General features: G+C 40.5%; 1 protein-coding gene and 1 non-coding gene across 2 annotated transcripts; both read left to right on the top strand.

Moving 5' to 3' along the window:
• Positions 1–8,165: 8,165 nt before the first annotated feature.
• On the top strand, positions 8,166–8,247 carry Trnas-gcu (transfer RNA serine (anticodon GCU)). Its single transcript has one exon. It is a non-coding gene; the product is annotated as a tRNA-Ser (tRNA).
• Positions 8,248–14,852: 6,605 nt separating this feature from the next.
• LOC126195306 (uncharacterized) lies at positions 14,853–15,545 on the top strand (the record flags this gene model as incomplete). The annotated part of the gene is made up of 1 exon (XM_049933866.1): positions 14,853–15,545. A coding segment is annotated over exon 1 (693 nt), but the record flags the coding sequence as incomplete, so codon positions are not given.
• Between the last annotated feature and the right edge of the window lie 2,385 nt (positions 15,546–17,930).

Genomic DNA, 17,930 nt, shown 5'->3' with positions numbered 1-17,930 from the left:
ATTATATTTCCAAATTTATTTACTCATATTCAAGAATTCATCTATGGTATAGAAGGAGTTGTCAAGGAGGTATGATTTCAATTTGTTTTTGAAACTATTACTGCTGTCTGTCAGACATTTTATTTCATCTGGTAATTTATCAAAAAGTTTTATAGCAGTATATTTTACCCCTTTCTGTGCCAAAAATAGGTTAGGTAAAGGAAAGTGCAGGTATTTGCTGGTATTGTAATCATGAATCTCGCTGTTGATTTTAAACTGGTCTATGTTGTTGAGAAAAAATTTCATCACTGAGTAAATGTACTGTACAGCAGTTGTAAGAATTCCTAACATTTTAAACAGATGCCTACAAGATGTGCGACTATGAACCCCACACATTATTCTAACTACTTTCTTTTGAGCAGTGAATACCTTTTGCCTAGGCTAAGTGTTGGGTTGCCCCAGAATATTATTCTGTATGACATCAGAGAGTGGAAATATGCAAAGTATGTTAGCTTACTAATTTCTAAGTCCTCAAAATTGGCAATTATTCTGATTGCAAAAGTTGCTGAACCTAGTCGCTTTAGGAGATCCAAAATATGAATTTTCCAATTAAGAGTCTCATTTATAAGTACACCCAAAAACTTAGTATGCTCTACCCTGGCTACCGACTTCTTTTAATGTGTTACGTTTATCGAAGGAATTATACTTTTTGCAGCAGAAAATTGGATGTACTGTGTTTTTCCAAAGTTCAGAGCAAGCCCATTCGCAGAAAACCAATTAATGACTTTCCAAAGACCTTATTTGTATCATTTTCTATCGGACTTTCTTTTACTAGATTAATAATTATGCTTGTATCATCAGCAAACAGTGTCAGTTCAGCATCTTCTTTCACATAAGAAGGGAGGCCATTCACATATATCAAGAACAGGAGGCGACCCATGATCAAACCTTGTGGAACACCTAATGTAATTTCACCCCAGTTAGATGAAGTGGCAAACTCCTTTGAATCACTTGAAGCATATAAAGAGACTTTTTGCTTCCTGTTCTGTAGATATGACTTAAACCACTCATATGCTGTTCCATTTATATCATAGAATTGTAATTTCTCGAACATAATGTCATGGTTCACACAATAAAATGCTTTGGATAAGTCACAGTATATTCCTACTGGTGACATTTTACTGTTTAAAGACTCTATTATGTGGACAGTGACATTGTATATTGCTGTCTCAGTGGAACAGCATTTCTGAAATCCGAACTGTGATTTACTTTGAGATGGCTAACCACTCTTGAGTATATTACTTTCTCAAATATTTTTGAAAATTCTGTAAGCAAGGATACTGGCCGGTAATTATTGACATCTGTGGTTTCTCCCTTTTTGTAGTGAGGCCTGACAATGACATATTTTAACCTGTCTGGAAAGATATCCTGAGTCAGTGATGCATTACATATGTGACTCAAAACATCAGCTGTAATTGCTCCACATTGTTTTAATAACTTTGCCAGTCAGGCAAAATAGCCGTGAACATTGAGGCAGTCGTCCCATCACCAGGTTGAAAATGCCCGTTTGGTAAAAGACTGTGTCTTGCTGCATGAGGAAGTCCGTAACGGCCTGCTACACTTCTTCATCCGACGAGAATCGTCGACCATTTAAGGCATATTTGGAGGGCCCAAAGGCGTGATAATCGCATGGAGAGAGATCAGGACAATAGGGTAGGCGTTCGAGTATCTTCCGCTTGAGTTGGTGTAACTTCTGCGTTACGACATTTGCGATATGGGAACGTGCATTTTATGTCGAAACGCGACCGCCACGGATCTTTCCGCACCATTCCTCAAAGCTGGTTTTCGACAGACATGCAGCCCCATATACATTCTTCGTTCTCCGATGAATGTCTGCCAGTGTCTGTCCTTCGACGGCCAAGAAAAGAATAACAGCACGTTGATCCTGTTTGAGCACATTTGGTAATAACGTTGCTATATTTCCGGTCTTTGCATTTACCGAACGCACGTTAGAAAGAGACGAATGCCACACTTTTCCCTTGCCACAAGTCGATGTATGCGCTACGTTACATATACGCTGTAATAATGCCCTCAAACGAAAACTTTTACATAAAATTTACATTCAAATCTTCCATTATGAAGTCACAGACTGATCTATAGAGTGTACTCTTTGTGTTTGAAATTTCTATTTAAATTTCTTGAATTATGGTCATGGTCAAACTAAGAGTGTTGCTCAGCGCAGTCGTCGCGTGACTGAACTTTTTAAACAGTTTGCCAGAGCACAGCTCGGGGTCTTTTGGTCAGTGCTCCACCTTAGCTCGCGTAGCCAAGGTGGAATGCTAAGGGAAACTTAAACATTTTTTTTAAAAAATCTTTTCAGCCACAGTAAGGTAGAGGTCTGAACATCTGCATGTGAAAACCAGAAGAGCTGTATTTTCATGGAAAAATATAGGAGAAGTCGCAGAGTTCACGTTTTGCCACCAGTGTTCATTTAATTTTTTTAATGTCTTCTTTTAAAATGCTGTAACTGAAATTCTGATCATTGCGATCAGCCTGAAAATTTGTCTGGTTGGGACGGGCAGAGCGCCGCCGGGGCTTCAGATTGTGTTCGTGAGATTTAGAATACTTCGGTGATCGGTAGCTGAACACTTAGAAATATTTCGGGACTTGAAATTCGGTTCGCACCTATAAATTGGTTCTTTGGCGTTCACGCGAACTTTATCTTTATTTAACTGTTTGTAAGCAACAATGAACTTTAATGGTTTTGCAGCATAATTTTTTAATTGTAATTGTGTGACGAACTTGTACTATATTTGTAACGAGAGTCTTTCTGATAATGAACTTTAATTTTCGTTGCGAATGCTAGAAAAATTTCGCACTGTCGAAGTTTTAAGTTTTTGCTACTGGTTCTTCGTGAGGTAATATTCATGTTTACGACATTACACTGTGTTTGATACCGTCATTAAATGCTCTAGTGAAACTACGTGACAGATTTGCTTTACTGATTTGAAAAGTGTTCAGTTAATCTATCAGTTTGATATGAGGCCACCATTCAAGCATAATTTACTATTGAAATCTTGTTAAATCTCAAACGTCATGGAGTAGACAAAATTATTATCCTGTGGCATTCTACTCATATATTTACCTTTCATTATTATTATTTACGGTAATGATGGGAGCTGAAGAAATGAATTAAAATTTGTGCTACAGCCAGGACTTGAACGCGGGTCTTCTTGCTTACTAGGCAGGAACGCAAGCCCTTATTTTTTCACTGCTCTTTTCTTGTTTTTCATTATTTTGGTTTTAAAGCAGTAGTGCGCAACCCTCGCCTATTGTTTCCAGTGAACCAAAACTGAAATACAGGCACTGCATTGCTCACAGCAAGCTGCTTGTCCAGTCGCAGAGACACGTCTTCCGCTTACCTACAGCCGCTCCTGTTGCAACATGCGTTATACACTAAGGCGCCAAAGAAACTGGCATTGGCATGCGTATTCAAATACAGAGATATGTTGTAACCTCCCCAGAAAATTTTGTGAATGACAATAATATAATGTTAATGGGAATAGAGCCAAGTGTAACCTCCCCACAAAAAAATAAAAAGGAAAATATCTAAATGTGAATAATCATCGTGCTAAGTGTAAGCTCCCCACAAAAATATGAAAATGAAAAGAATTGAATAAGAATTGCAAATAGTACCAAATGTTAGCTTCCCACAGTAATAAAACTCAATGATAATAACAATGTGCAAAAATATTAAGTCCCTACAAAATTAACGTTAAGATTAACCTGATAAATTGATTCTGGGAGGAAAAGCAAAGGAAATATTGTTTCAATTGTAATGATTATTTTCTTAAAAGATTGCTTTGAGAACAAAATTATTATTGGGGCGATTCTTGAACAAATTAATTACAGTTAAGATACACTACATTATCAGATGTGCGCAATGCTGCTTTATTACCTTATTTAAAAAAGTATACCTCGTCCTGAACCTTGACCAGAGGCCCATGTCGACGCCCGCCGACTCCTTATACAACTGCGACTGTCTCTCGCGCGCTACTACATGCTCTCGCGACTCGATACGTACAACTACTGCCTCGCAACTGCACTCTCGCGCTACAGCTCTCCAACTGCACTGCACTCTCGCGCGGTCAAGCGCAGACTAGCAACGATAAAAAACTCTCTGGTCAGAGATTCTGTCATGCCTCGCCATCGCTGTTAATGAATACACTGAATACATACGCGTTTCATAACCCTCCACTGGGGGGGCAAAAATTTGGCAGCGATGGTGAGTCATTTGGACTTGCCATGAGCAACAAATTTTTTCTTAACTAATTAACTTTACAAACATGAAGTAAATATAGTGTACATGCACTGAGTACAGAACATATCAGGCAAAGACAAAATATATACAATGAGTACAAAACATATTCACAATTGGCAAAAGTGCACACGCACAGTAGTACAGAACATATCAGGTAATGACAAAATATATATACAATGAGTAGAAATCATGTTAACAAAATGACAAAAATGCACATGCACTGTAGTTCAGAATATATCATCAAATCACAAAATGTATATTTAATGAGTACAAATGGCATAAAGTACACACACACTGAAGTTAAGTACAAAACATATTAACAAATGGCAAAAGTGCACACGCACTGTAGTTCAGAACATATCACTAAATCACAAAATGAGTACAAATCATACTAACAAATGGCATAGAGTGCACACGCACTGTAATACTCTCTAGTATTTTTCTACAACAAACAAACAAATCAAGGAGTGTAATAAAGTGCACATGCACTATAGAAGTCTTTAGTAATTTCAGGACAACTGATCTTATTAACAAATGAAGGGAAATGCACACGCACTGTATATGACTTTTCATTTTACAAGAATTAGGAAAGGAATAGGAAGGATTGCGTCATGGTTGTAGCACTTTAGGTTGCACGCAGCTGCACTGAAAGTCTATATCTTTCCACGTAAGTACAACATCAAGTAAGACAATCTGAAGTTCTTTTCCCAGAAGTGTTTATCAGCGTAGCCAAGACACTGAAATGTCGTAGTAATATTCCATGTTATCATTTTGGCAGTACATCAGGTACACCAAACAGTGGGACCATAATAACGTCTCCATCGCTCACGGTGGTGGACAGCATGTCGTGTCAACACCACGGTCTTACAAGGCACACCAACGTGGAATTAGTGCAAAAACCAAATATAGTGCTCCATGATCATGAGGATATACAGGACAAATGGATATTGCAGTAATTCAGGGTAGTTAGGCCAGAAGGTGAAGGACATTAAGTCACATACTAGTCTTCACTGAAAATTACATTAGTAGTTTGCGGCATTCATTGCCCAGTTATTGAACATTTCTGTACCATGTATGTAGTATTACAGAATAATGTTCATTGCTTGGCGTTTTACTGACAACATTGGCACTCATTGCCTAATTATAAATCACAGAAATCATTCGTTTTACAGATAACATTGAAATTCGTTGCTTAATTACAAATCATCAGAAGTCATTCGTTTCACATTGAAATTCGTTGCCTAATTACAAATCATCAGAAGTCATTCGTTTTACAGATAACATTGAAACTGATTGCTTAATTACAAATCATCAGAAGTCATTCGTTTTACAGATAACATTGAAATTCGTTGCTTAATTACAAATCATCAGAAGTCATTCGTTTTACAGACAACATTGAAATTGATTGCTTAATTACAAATCATCAGAAGTCATTCGTTTTACATTGAAATTCGTTGCCTAATTACAAATCATCAGAAGTCATTCGTTTTACAGAGAACATTGAAATTCATTGCCTAATTACAAATCATCAGAAGTCATTCGTTTTACAGATAACATTGAAATTGATTGCTTAATTACAAATCATCAGAAGTCATTCGTTTTACAGACAACATTGAAATTCATTGCGTAATTACAAATCATCAGAAGTCATTCGTTTTACAGAGAACATTGAAATTCATTGCCTAATTACAAATCATCAGAAGTCATTCGTTTTACAGAAAACATTGAAATTGATTGCCTAATTACTTGAAATTGATTGCCTAAATACAAATCATCAGAAGTCATTCGTTTTAAAGAGAACATTGAAATTGATTGCGTAATTACAAATCATCAGAAGTCATTCGTTTTACAGAGAACATTGAAATTCATTGCCTAATTACAAATCATCAGAAGTCATTCGTTTTACAGAGAACATTTTACAGAGAACAGTAGAATAAAAGTATTATTCACTGAAATTATGCGCATAGTATTTATGTCAAGCGCAGACTAGCAACGATAAAAAAAACTCTCTGCTCAGAGATTCTGTCATGCATCGCCATCGCTGTTAATGAATACACTGAATACATACGCGTTTCAATGTAAATAGGCAGAATATGGCCCTGCGATCGGCAACGCCTATTATAAGACAACAAGTGTCTGGCGCAGTTGTTAGAATGGTTACTGCTGCTAAAATAAAAGATTATCAAGATTTAAGTGGATTTGAACGTGGTGTTATAGTCGGCACACGAGCGATGGGACACAGCATCTCCGAGGTAGCGATGAAGTGGGAACTTTACATCACGACCTTTTCACGAGTGTACCTTGAAAATCAGGAATCCGGTAAAACATATAATTTCCGACATCGCTGCGGTCGGAAAAAGATCCTGCAAGAAAGGGACCAACGGCGAATGAAGAGAATCGTTCAACCTGACAGGAGTGCAACCCTTCAGCAAATTGCTGCAGATTTCAGTGATGGGCCATCAACTAGTGTCAGCATGCGAACCATTCAACGAAACATCATCTATATGGGCTTTCAGAGCTGAAGGGCCACTCGTATACCCTTGCTGACTGCACGACACAAAGATTGCTCCTTGCCTGAGCCCGTCAACACCAACATTGGACTGTTGATGACTGGAAAGATGTTGTCTGGTTGGACGGGTCTCGTTTCAAATTGTATCGACCGGATGGACGTGTACGGATATGGAGACAATCTCATGAATCCATGGACCCTGCATGTCAGCAGGGGACTCCACCAAGCTAGTGGACGCTCTGTAATGGTGTGGGGCGTGTGGAGTTGGAGTGATATGGGACTCGTGATACGCCTGGATACGACTCTGACAGGTGACACTCACATAGGCATCCTGCCTGATCACCTGCATCCATTCATGTCCATTGTGCATTGAGACGGACTTCGGCAATTCCAGCAGGACAATGCGACACGCCACACGTACAAAATTGCTACAGAGTGGCTTCAGGAACACTCTTCTGAGTTTAAACACTTCCGCTGGATATTAACCTCTCCAGCCATAAACATTATTAAGCATATCTGGGATGCCTTGTAACTTTCTGTTCAGAAGATATCTCCACTCTTTCGTACTCTTTCGAGTTTATGGACAGCCCTGCTCGATTCATGGTGTCAGTTCCCTCCAGCACTACTTCAGACATTAGTTGAGTCCATGCTACGTCGTGTTGCGGCAGTTCTGCGTGCTCGCGGGGCCCTACATGATATTAGGCAGGTGTATCAGTTTCTTTGGCTCTTCGTTCTACATCACCAGCATTGTTTTATATTAGACAATTTTCCATGCGGAAGTCATTTTGTTGCATGCACTGTCGGCTTTCGGCTGGGTCTTTCTTGGAAAAGTTTTATTTGTAAATAGTGTGTATCCTCCTATCCAATATGCAGGTGATAATCATTAATGTGTTATATATTTAACTTCTCTAAGGCAGGGGTGTCTAAACTTTTCGTCTGACGGAACACTTCGAGAACGCTGGTACTTTCATGGAACACCTTGTTTATTTTGAAGGTTAACAAAATCTTAGAAATGAGAAAACTTGTTGTATTCGGTGATTACTTCAATTTTAAATCATAACTAAAAGCACAGAACTCATAAAATTTTTTAAAAGTTTTTAGCATTATCAAAATGTCGAAAAAACACCATGTTATTAATGGTTTTTCACGGTGCGTTGATTCCCACCGAAGAACAGTGTTCCACGAACACAGTTTGGGAAACCCTGATCTAACGGCATCTCTATTGACATGCATCCAACTTGCCCTCCATAAAAGAATGACGAAGTCCTTTTCAATCTGACGAAACGTCCAGTTAGCAAGACCATATTTTTCTGCAGTTGCAGTTACTGTTGCACGATTCAGAACTTACTTTCGCAAGATGAGGTGGCCGAGTGGTTAAGGCGTTGGACTGCTAATCCAATGTGTTCTGTACGCAGGCGTTCGAATCCCATCCTCGTCTAATGCCTTGCGTACATAACTCCTAAATACACGCGCGATTCGTACTTCCTCCTGCGTCTGAATTATTATATCCTCTAGACTGGAGCTGCTGTTTATAAACCTTACTTGTCTATGACTATTCACATAATTAGGCTGGCAATCTAAAAGTGACTCGGATCCACACACAAAGCTATTACATAGCGATGTCTATTTTTCCAAATCACTTAAAAAGTTTGTTGCAGGTTTGTCAGATCGCCTCTCTTACTTTGCTAGAATATCGATTGAATACTGACTCAGGTAAAGAAGATGACGTTATTGTGCTGTCTTACGTAACGAGGAAAAATATAAGATGCTGCGTCCAATCACGCCTTGAAAAGAACATCCACAGGAGATTATTCGTAACAGCAACGAATAGCGAGCCGACGGATGCTAAATTAATGTATATTTATCGTATAACAACAGTCAGAGCGGAATACGCAAATAACGGAGAAAAATCCAAAAGACCAAAAAATCGATAATGACAGGGAGGTAACAACAATTTAACAGCGCCAATGGTGAGATGCCCGATCAGCCAGAAAGAACGACAGAGGCCGTGGGATGTCCTCTGGAAGAGAACGCCCACGTAAATGACAACACACTACGAAATTGCCCACCAGTAAGATTGGTTCAAATGGCTCTGAGCACTATGGGACTTAACATCTATGGTCATCAGTCCCCTAGAACTACTTAAACCTAACTAACCTAAGGACATCACACAACACCCAGTCATCACGAGACAGAGACCCACCAGGAAGAAGGTAAGCAACAATTGCTTCTGTAAAGAATAACAACTATCTATAAAAAAAACTACGACAATATATGGACGAAATGTGAAATGAAACAAGTCCAAGCATATAATGCGCCAACTCCAAACAAGAAAAATTCAAAGGACTATAAAATGTGAAAAAATTTGTCTTGGAGTCCGACGTGTTTTAATGTGTGAGAACTCAGATATAGGACTAGATCGGAATAGTCAGCTGAAATGTCGTCGCCTGAGAGTGGAATCGAGTCGTGAAATGGCATACTCACCAAAGAAGGCAACGCTGGACAGGTTGAGAAACTGAGAAGCAGAACATAGATCGCTTGCAGTATAAATAAAATATCAAATTAATTCAGCGCCAGAGCTCTGCTGTTTGAACCGCACGACGAACAAATAATAATACGAGGAGTCGGACGTTCAGACGGACAGACAGACAGGCCGACAGGACAACAAAGTGAACCTATAAGAGTTCCGTTTTTACTAGTTGAGATATGGAACCGTAAAAAAAAGGCCGAAGTGTAGCCTACGATGTTTTCAGATCATACGGTGTACAATTGTCGGATGAACCTCCAGAAACAAAAGACTTAATGCGCTAAAGGCCTGGTGTCGTGGGGTTTCCTGCCGCTTGTCAAGCCTTGCTCGCGCTATCATTCAATCAAAACCAAAGAAATCTCCACTCAATTTGGCTACCTAGTGGATAAAGTTATGAAAACCCTCCCTTGTTTTTCACGACTTTAATAACAGAAATCGACAGTCGAAGCACACCGGACACATGACACAAAACTACCAGCACCTCTGCACGTCGCCACACCATACACAAAGAAAGTAAAATGTTGGCCCCTGAAGTAGCAAATGACGGAAACAAACGATGTCTACGCAAGTTGTAGGAATTAGTACTCTACCTTAAGAAACCGGCCTTTAGATTCCATATAGTTACAGTGACTACTTAATTTTAATTTAAACACAGTCCCCACATGGCTATAAGGTCACATTCCCCACCAATAACAGTTTAAAGAAAAGACTAGTGCACACGCTTGGGATAATCGTAGATCCTTTCACCATTACAGCTGTTTACGAAATCTGTGATAACCGTCCGAGATATTATCCAGGACAAACTCGAAGAACTATCAAAGATAGGTATAAAGAGCACTTGCCGGACAAGAGAGGTAATAACGTTTGTAATTCCGCCTACGTAGTTGTTCTGAACACTCTCCGAGAACATTTTAAGAAACACTAACATTGAATAAACAAAGGAAAATATTACAAGTTACATTTAATGGGCGAAATTGAGATTTTTTAGCATCTAGCTAATAGAGTTGGTTTTATCATAAGTGAACAGCTGCAGCTTAGTAATAAGAACTTCCTCAATGGCTTTAAGATGTTACTCACGACCGCTTAATAGCGATTTACCGGCTGCGCCTACTTTGTCGAGGAGATCATTTATCTCAAACACACTTTCCTAAGTTTGTTATCCAGCACGATATGTTTTGAGTGAAGTCCAGTTTTTATGCCGCAAGAAAGGAATCCAATATGCATAACTACACTGACATAGAAAAAAACCGCTGCACCAAGAAGGAGTTGTGCAACGTATAGGAAAGGTGGTAGGCGTTTTTCTACATGTGAAAGATGATGTCTGTTGAAATTTCGCACCTGTCGCATGAAATGGCGCTAGTAGCGCCACTACGATGATGCACTTCAGGTTTGCACTAAACACACGCTATAACGGTCATGAGCGTTAGCTACCTTTGAGACTGGACGTTGGGAATTCATGTTAGCCAAGAATGCCTTCAAGGCGACAAAGACGCCTGTATCAGCACATTGCTGAATTTGAACGATGTCGTGTACTAGGACTACGAGAAGCTGGATGTTTCTTCTGTGATACTGCAGAAAATCGTGGCAGAAATGTAGCCACTGTACATGATTACTGGGAGCGGTGGTCACGAGAATGTACAGTAGGGAAGAAGACCGGACACCGAACGGCCAGCTGGCATTACCGATTAGAGGGAAGACCGTTTTCGGCGTGTGGTTCTGGCGCATCGTGCTGGATCTGCAGCAACAATTTGAGCGTCAGTTGGCAGCATAGTGACACAATGCATTGTTGCAAATCGGTTACTTCGAGTACAGCTCCGAGCCAGAAGATCCGTAACGTACATTCCACTGACCCCAACTGCAGGTAGTGTGGAAGTCTGCTGTATTTTCTGATGAAAGCTGGTTCTACCCTGCTGCCAGTGATGACCATGTGTTGGTTAGGAGGAGACCAGTTGAGGGCCTGCAACCAAACCTGTTTGTGAGCTAGACAAGCTGAACATACACGTCTAGTTGTGATCTGGGGTGTATTTTCGTATGACAGCAGGAGCACGCACCCTGACTGCATATTCGTACGTCAATCTGATGAATTGACCTGTTGAGCTGACACTGATGTACAGCATCCCACATACAGCTGTTGTAACCCAACATGCTATACGGAGATCGACATATTGCCCTGGCCTGCTCCATCACCAGATCCATCTCCATTCTAGCGCATATGGGACATCACCGATCACCAGACGAGAATTCCAGCGTCATCCACAACAGCTGTTAACCGCCCCTATATTGTTCAGGGAAGAATGGGTAGCTTTGAGGGATGAAGTACTGAGGGCGGCAGAGGATCAAGTAGGTAAAAAGACGAGAGCTAGTAGAAATATTGAATTTAATTGATGAAAGGAGAAAATGGTTCAAATGGCTCTGAGCACTATGGGACTTAACATCTGTGGTCATCAGTCCCCTAGAACTTAGAACTACTTAAACCTAACTGACCTAAGGACATCACACACATCCATGCCCAAGGCAGGATTCGAACCTGCGACCGTAGCAGTCGCGCGGTTCCGGGCTGAGCGCCTAGAACCGCTAGACCACCGCGGCCGGCTGATGAAAGGAGAATATATAAAAATGCAGTAAATGAAGCAGGCAAAAAGGAATACAAACGTCTCAAAAATGAGATCGACAGGAAGTCCAAAATTGCTAAGCAGGCATGGCTAGAGGACAAATGTAAGGATGTAGAGGCTTATCTCACTAGGGTTAAGATAGATACTGCCTACAGGAAAATTAAAGAGACCTTTGGAGAAAAGAGAACCACTTGTATGAATATCAAGAGCTCAGATGGAAACCCAGTTCTAAGCAAAGAAGGGAAAGCAGAAAGGTGGAAGGAGTATATAGAGGGTCTATACAAGGGCGATGTACTTGAGGACAATATTATGGAAATGGAGGAGGATGTAGACGAAAATGATATGGGAGATACGATACTGCGTGAAGAGTTTGACAGAGCACTGAAAGACCTGAATCGAAACAAGGCCCCGGGAGTAGACAACATTCCATTAGAACTACTAGCAGCCTTGGAAGCGCCAGTCCTGACAAAACTCTACAATCTGATGAGCAAGATGTACGAGACAGGCGAAATACCCTCAGACTTCAAGGAGAATAAAATAATTACAACCCCAAAGAAAGCAGGTGTTGACAGATATGAAAATTATCGAACTATCAGTTTAATAACTCACAGCTGCAACATACTAACGCTAATTCTTTATAGACAAATGGAAAAGCTGGTAGAAGCCGACCTCGGGGAAGATCAGTTTGGATTCCGTAGAAATGTTAGAACACGTGGGGCAATACTGACCTTACGACTTATCTTAGAAGAAAGATTAAGGAAAGGCAAACCTACGTTCCTAGCATTTGTAGACTTAGAGAAAGCTTTTGGCAATGTTGTCTGGAACACTTTCAAATTCTGAATGTGGCAGAGGTAAAATACAGGGTTCGAAAGGCTATTTACAATTTGTACAGAAACCAGATGGCAGTTATAAGAGTCGAGGGGCATGAAAGGGAAGCAGTGGTTGGGAAGGGAGTGAGACAGGGTTGTAGCCTCTCCCTGACGTTATTCAATCTGAATATTGAGCAAGCAGTAAAGGAAACAAAAGATAAGTTCGGAGTAGGTACTAAAATCCATGGAGAAGAAATAAAAACTTTGAGGTTCGCTGATGACATTGTTATTCTGTCAGAGACAGCAAAGGACTTGGAAGAGCAGTTGAACAGAATGGACAGTGTCTTGAAAGGAAGATGAACATCAACAAAAGCAAAACGAGGATAATGGAATGTAGTCGAATTAAGTCGGATGATGCTGAGGGAATTAGACTACGTAATGAGACACTTCAAGTAGTAAAGGAGTTTTGCTATTTGGGGAGCTAAATAACTGATGATGGTCGAAGAAGAGAGGATATAAAATGTAGACTGGCAATGGCAAGGGAAGCGTTTCTGAAGAAGGGAAATTTGTTAACATCGAGTATAGATTTAAGTGGGCCCAGTAAATGACCTGGGGGGGGGGGGGGTCTCTGCAAACATCATGAGACTCTGACATAAAATGGGGGTGATGCGCGATTACAAGAACTCAGCAAGAGAGTTCTCACAGCCTCTGTCACCTCAATTCTCCAACTTCCTACCTACACGTGGTGCCCCTGTTAAGCCGAGCAACTCAGCGGAAGGTTGGGTAACCAACCCCAGCGGGAAACTGAGTCGGTGAGCAGATAGGAGTTGGAGGACAGTGGACGGCAACGGGAAACCACCACTGAACTATCCCAAGAAAACCCCATGGCTTCGCTCAGCTCAAAATGTTCCGAAATTCCCCGATCGGATCTCCGGGGGGAACCAGGTTGAGAGCAGCTTCACGAAGAGTAAGATGGTGCAAAGAGAAGCACTGCATAGGAACATGGAATGTAAGATCCATGTATCAAGGAAAACTAGACATAGTGAAAAGAGAAATGGTGAAAATTAACATCGACATATTGGGAATAAGTGAAATGAGGTGGACTGGCATGGGAGAATTTGCTTTGGATGGCCATATGGTGTATTATTCTGGGCACGATAACAACAAAAGTAATGGAGTAGCCTTCATAGTTAGTGATAAAGAGAGAAAAGCTGTAATGGGATGCAAATATAAAAATGATAGAATGATGTCCATCAGACTTCAAGGTCAGCCCCTCAACATCACAGTAATTCAAGTTTATGCACCGACAACCCATACTGAAAAGGAAATTATTGACCAGCTCTATAGAGATTTACAAGAATTACTACTTTCAACACCAAAAAAGGATATCGTCTTCATAGTTGGAAATTGGAATGCAAAAGTTGGAAATCAAGCTGTAGAAGGTATAACAGGGAAATATGGTCTTGGTACAACAAATGAAGCTGGCCAGAGACTCCTAGAATTCTGCCAAGAAATTTCATTGATAATTACTAATACACTGTTTCAACTACGAAAACGACGCCTATATACCTGGACTTCGCCAGATGGCCAACACCGGAACCAAATTGATTACATACTTTGTAATCAGAGGTGGAAGAGCGTGGTTCAGTCAGCTACAACGAGACCTGGGGCTGACTGCGGATCAGATCATGAGCTCCTGATTGCAAAATTTCGGCTGAAACTTCAGAATGTAGCAAAAAGTATCCCAACTTGCAGATACGACCTTAACTCTATACCCTCCGACTACGCTGTAGAGGTACAAAACAGATTTAATGTATTACAGCTGGAGGACAAAAGCCCGCAAGAGATGTGGACAGAAGTACCTAATACTGTCAAGGAGGCCGCAGAGAAACACATTCCCAAGAAAAGGAACAGTAAGAAGGCTAGATGGCTATCAGTTGAGTCACTGCAAGTTGCAGAAGAACGAAGGAAAGCAAAAATCAAGGGAGATAGATCAGCTATGTTTGAATTAAATAAAGATTTTCAGAAATTAGCTAGAAGAGATAAAAATATATTCTTTAATGAACAGTGCAAGGAAGTTGAAGATAGTAACGGAATGGGGAAGACAAGAGATCTTTATAAGAAAATTAGAGATATTAAAGGAAAATTGCAGGCAAAAATTGGAATGATAAAAGATAGAAACGGGAAAGATCTGAGTGAAGCAGAGGATGTTAAGGAAAGATGGGCAGAATATGTAGAAGACCTATACAAGAAAGAACTGCATAATGACAGGGCTCCTACTGCTGATGTTAATGTTAATTTAGAACTAGAGCCAGATATTTTGGAGAGCGAAATCCAGTGGGCCCTTGAAAATATGGCTGATAACAAAACTAGTGGACATGATGAAATACCAGCAGAATTGTTTAAAGTCACTGGAAAGGATGCAGTGAAAGTGCTGCACTCAATATGTCAAAAAATATGGATCACGCAGCAGTGGTCAGAAGACTGGAAAAGATTAGTATTCATCCCCATTCCAAAGAAGAGAAGTTCTAAAGAATTCTCAGATTACCGAACAATCGCACTTATTTCATATGCTAGCAAAGTTATGTTGAAAATCTTACAAAATAGACTTCGCCAATATCTAGATCGAGAGCTACCAGAAGAACAAGCTGGATTTAGGAAAGGAAGAGGAACTAGAGATCAAATTGCTAACATTCGGTGGATTATGGAAAAAGCGAGAGAATTCCAGAAAGATGTGTACCTCTGCTTTATTGACTACGCCAAAGCCTTTGACTGCGTCGATAACAACAAATTATGGAACGTACTGAAAAACATGGGTGTACCAGGTCACCTCATTCATCTGATACGGAGTTTATACCTTGACCAAGAAGCCACGGTGAGAGCTATGTATGGAACAACGAAATGGATAAAGATTCAGAAAGGGGTCCGGCAAGGCTGCATACTGTCACCGTACTTATGCAATCTGTATGCAGAACATGTTATGAGGAATACGAGGAGAAACAGGAATTAAAATAGCTGGAATAAATGTAAACAACCTCAGGTACGCGGATGATACGATCCTTTTGGCAGACAGTGAAGAAGAATTGAGAACACTCTTACTGAACGTGAAAGACGAAAGTGAAAAGGCCGGTCTTATGCTGAATGTGAAGAAAACGAAAATTATGGCAACTACACCTACCAATTCGTGGGATATAGCAGGAGAAACCATGGAGGTAGTGACCACATTCAGTTATCTCGGTTCCCAGATCTCTGCTGATGGCGTCTGCAGCCATGAAATCCGGAGACGCCTGTTGCTCGGTAGACAGACGATGTTGAACCTTGACAAGGTTATAAGGTCCAGAGATATAACACTAGCAACAAAGATCCGTATTGTGAGGGCTATGGTATTTCCAGTTGTGATGTATGGATGTGAGACCTGGACCATTAGAAAGGCTGAACGGCGAAGAATTGACTCTTTCGAATTGTGGTGTTGGAGGAAACTTCTTAGAGTTCCATGGACTACAAAGAGAAACAACACATCAATATTGGAGCAAATAAAACCAGATTTCTCCCTGGAAGGTCTAATGTTGAAACAAAAGCTGACTTACTTTGGACACACAATGCGAAGGCATGCCTCGGTGGAAAAAAACATTAATGCTTGGGAAGATTGAAGGAACTAGAAGAAGAGGATGAGATGGATCGATGGCATCACAGAAGCAACGTGTTCCAACCTGGAAGGTCTACGGGAGAAAGTGCAAGACAGGAAAAAGTGGCGTGATTTGGTTCATGGGGTCACGAAGAGTCGGAACCGACTAAACGAATAGAGAGAGAGAGAGAGAGAGAGAGAGAGAGAGAGAGAGAGATTTAAGTGTCAGGAAGTCGCTTCTGAAAGTATTTGTATGGAGTGTAGCCATATATGGAAGTGAAACGTGGACGATTAATAGTTTGGACAAGAAGAGAATAGAAGCTTTCGAAATGTAGTGCTACAGAAGAATGCTGAAGATTAGATGGGTAGATCACATAACTAATGAGGAGGTATTGAATAGAATTGGGGAGGAGTTTGTGGCACAACTTGACTAGAAGAAGGGATCGGTTGGTAGGACATGTTCTGAGGCATCAAGGGATCATCAATTTAGTATTGCAGGCCAGCATGGAGGGTAAAAATCGTAGAAACAGACCAAGAGATGAATACACTAAGCAGATTCAGAAGGATGTAGGTGGTAGTAGGTACTGGGAGATGAAGAAGCTTGTACAGGATAGAGTAGCATGAAGAGCTGCATCAAACCAGTCTCAGGACTGAAGACCACAACAACAACATATTGTTCGACCAAGTGCAACAGGTATTGAACTCTGTCCCACAAACTGACATCCGATACCTGTACGACACAATGCATGCACCTTCGCATGCTTGCAGTCAACATTCTGGGGCTACACCAGTTATTAATGTTCCAGCTCTTCACATCTGCAATGCCTTATCTCGCACTTATATTAACTTGCTATCCTGCAATGTTAATCACTTACACGTGTTACCTAGGCAAATGTATTTTCAAAATTTCATTATTCTACATTAATTATTGTTTCGCCTTCCGATTTTTTTCTGTCACTGTATTTTAAGACGTTTTGTTTTGCTTTAGATCGTCAGAGTCTTTTTTTAAATGCTAAAAAAATTATGAAAATAATTATCTACCAAATTTCATCTACTTTAAAAAAAGTCTTTGTTCCTAGAGAAGGAATATTTAGGCATCGTGTCCGTAATTGTGCTAAACAGGAACAGGAAAGGGGGAAAACGATTAGAATTCTCGGCGCTCTCTGATACAGAGCCTCATTTACGTGCAGGCTACGTAGGCGGCAACCTAGTGTACTGCGTATGAAAGCTACCCGTACCACAAAAATGCAATAAATAAAAGTAAGTATTTGTTTGTTTGTTCGTATTCTGTACGCTCCTATACCGTTCATTAGATTTCGATGAAACCTTGATGAGACGTTGTGCACCTCCGGATCTTTCTCAGGCGTGAGAACCGCCTACCTACTACAGGGGCGGGGATGAGGTGAAAATGTTGTGACATTGTAGCATAACTGAGGAATGTCTTGAGCAGTTTCAACCAAATTTTGCAAGTACATGATTCATTATTTATATAATTATTTTCTTAAAACTACTGTGACAGTAGTTTACCCCTACCACCTCTAGGGCTGG

Source organism: Schistocerca nitens, chromosome 7, assembly GCF_023898315.1.
Source record: "Schistocerca nitens isolate TAMUIC-IGC-003100 chromosome 7, iqSchNite1.1, whole genome shotgun sequence".
NCBI lineage: Eukaryota > Metazoa > Arthropoda > Insecta > Orthoptera > Acrididae > Schistocerca > Schistocerca nitens.
Note: the sequence above shows the minus strand (reverse complement) of the source record. Positions and strands in the feature narration are given on the sequence as shown.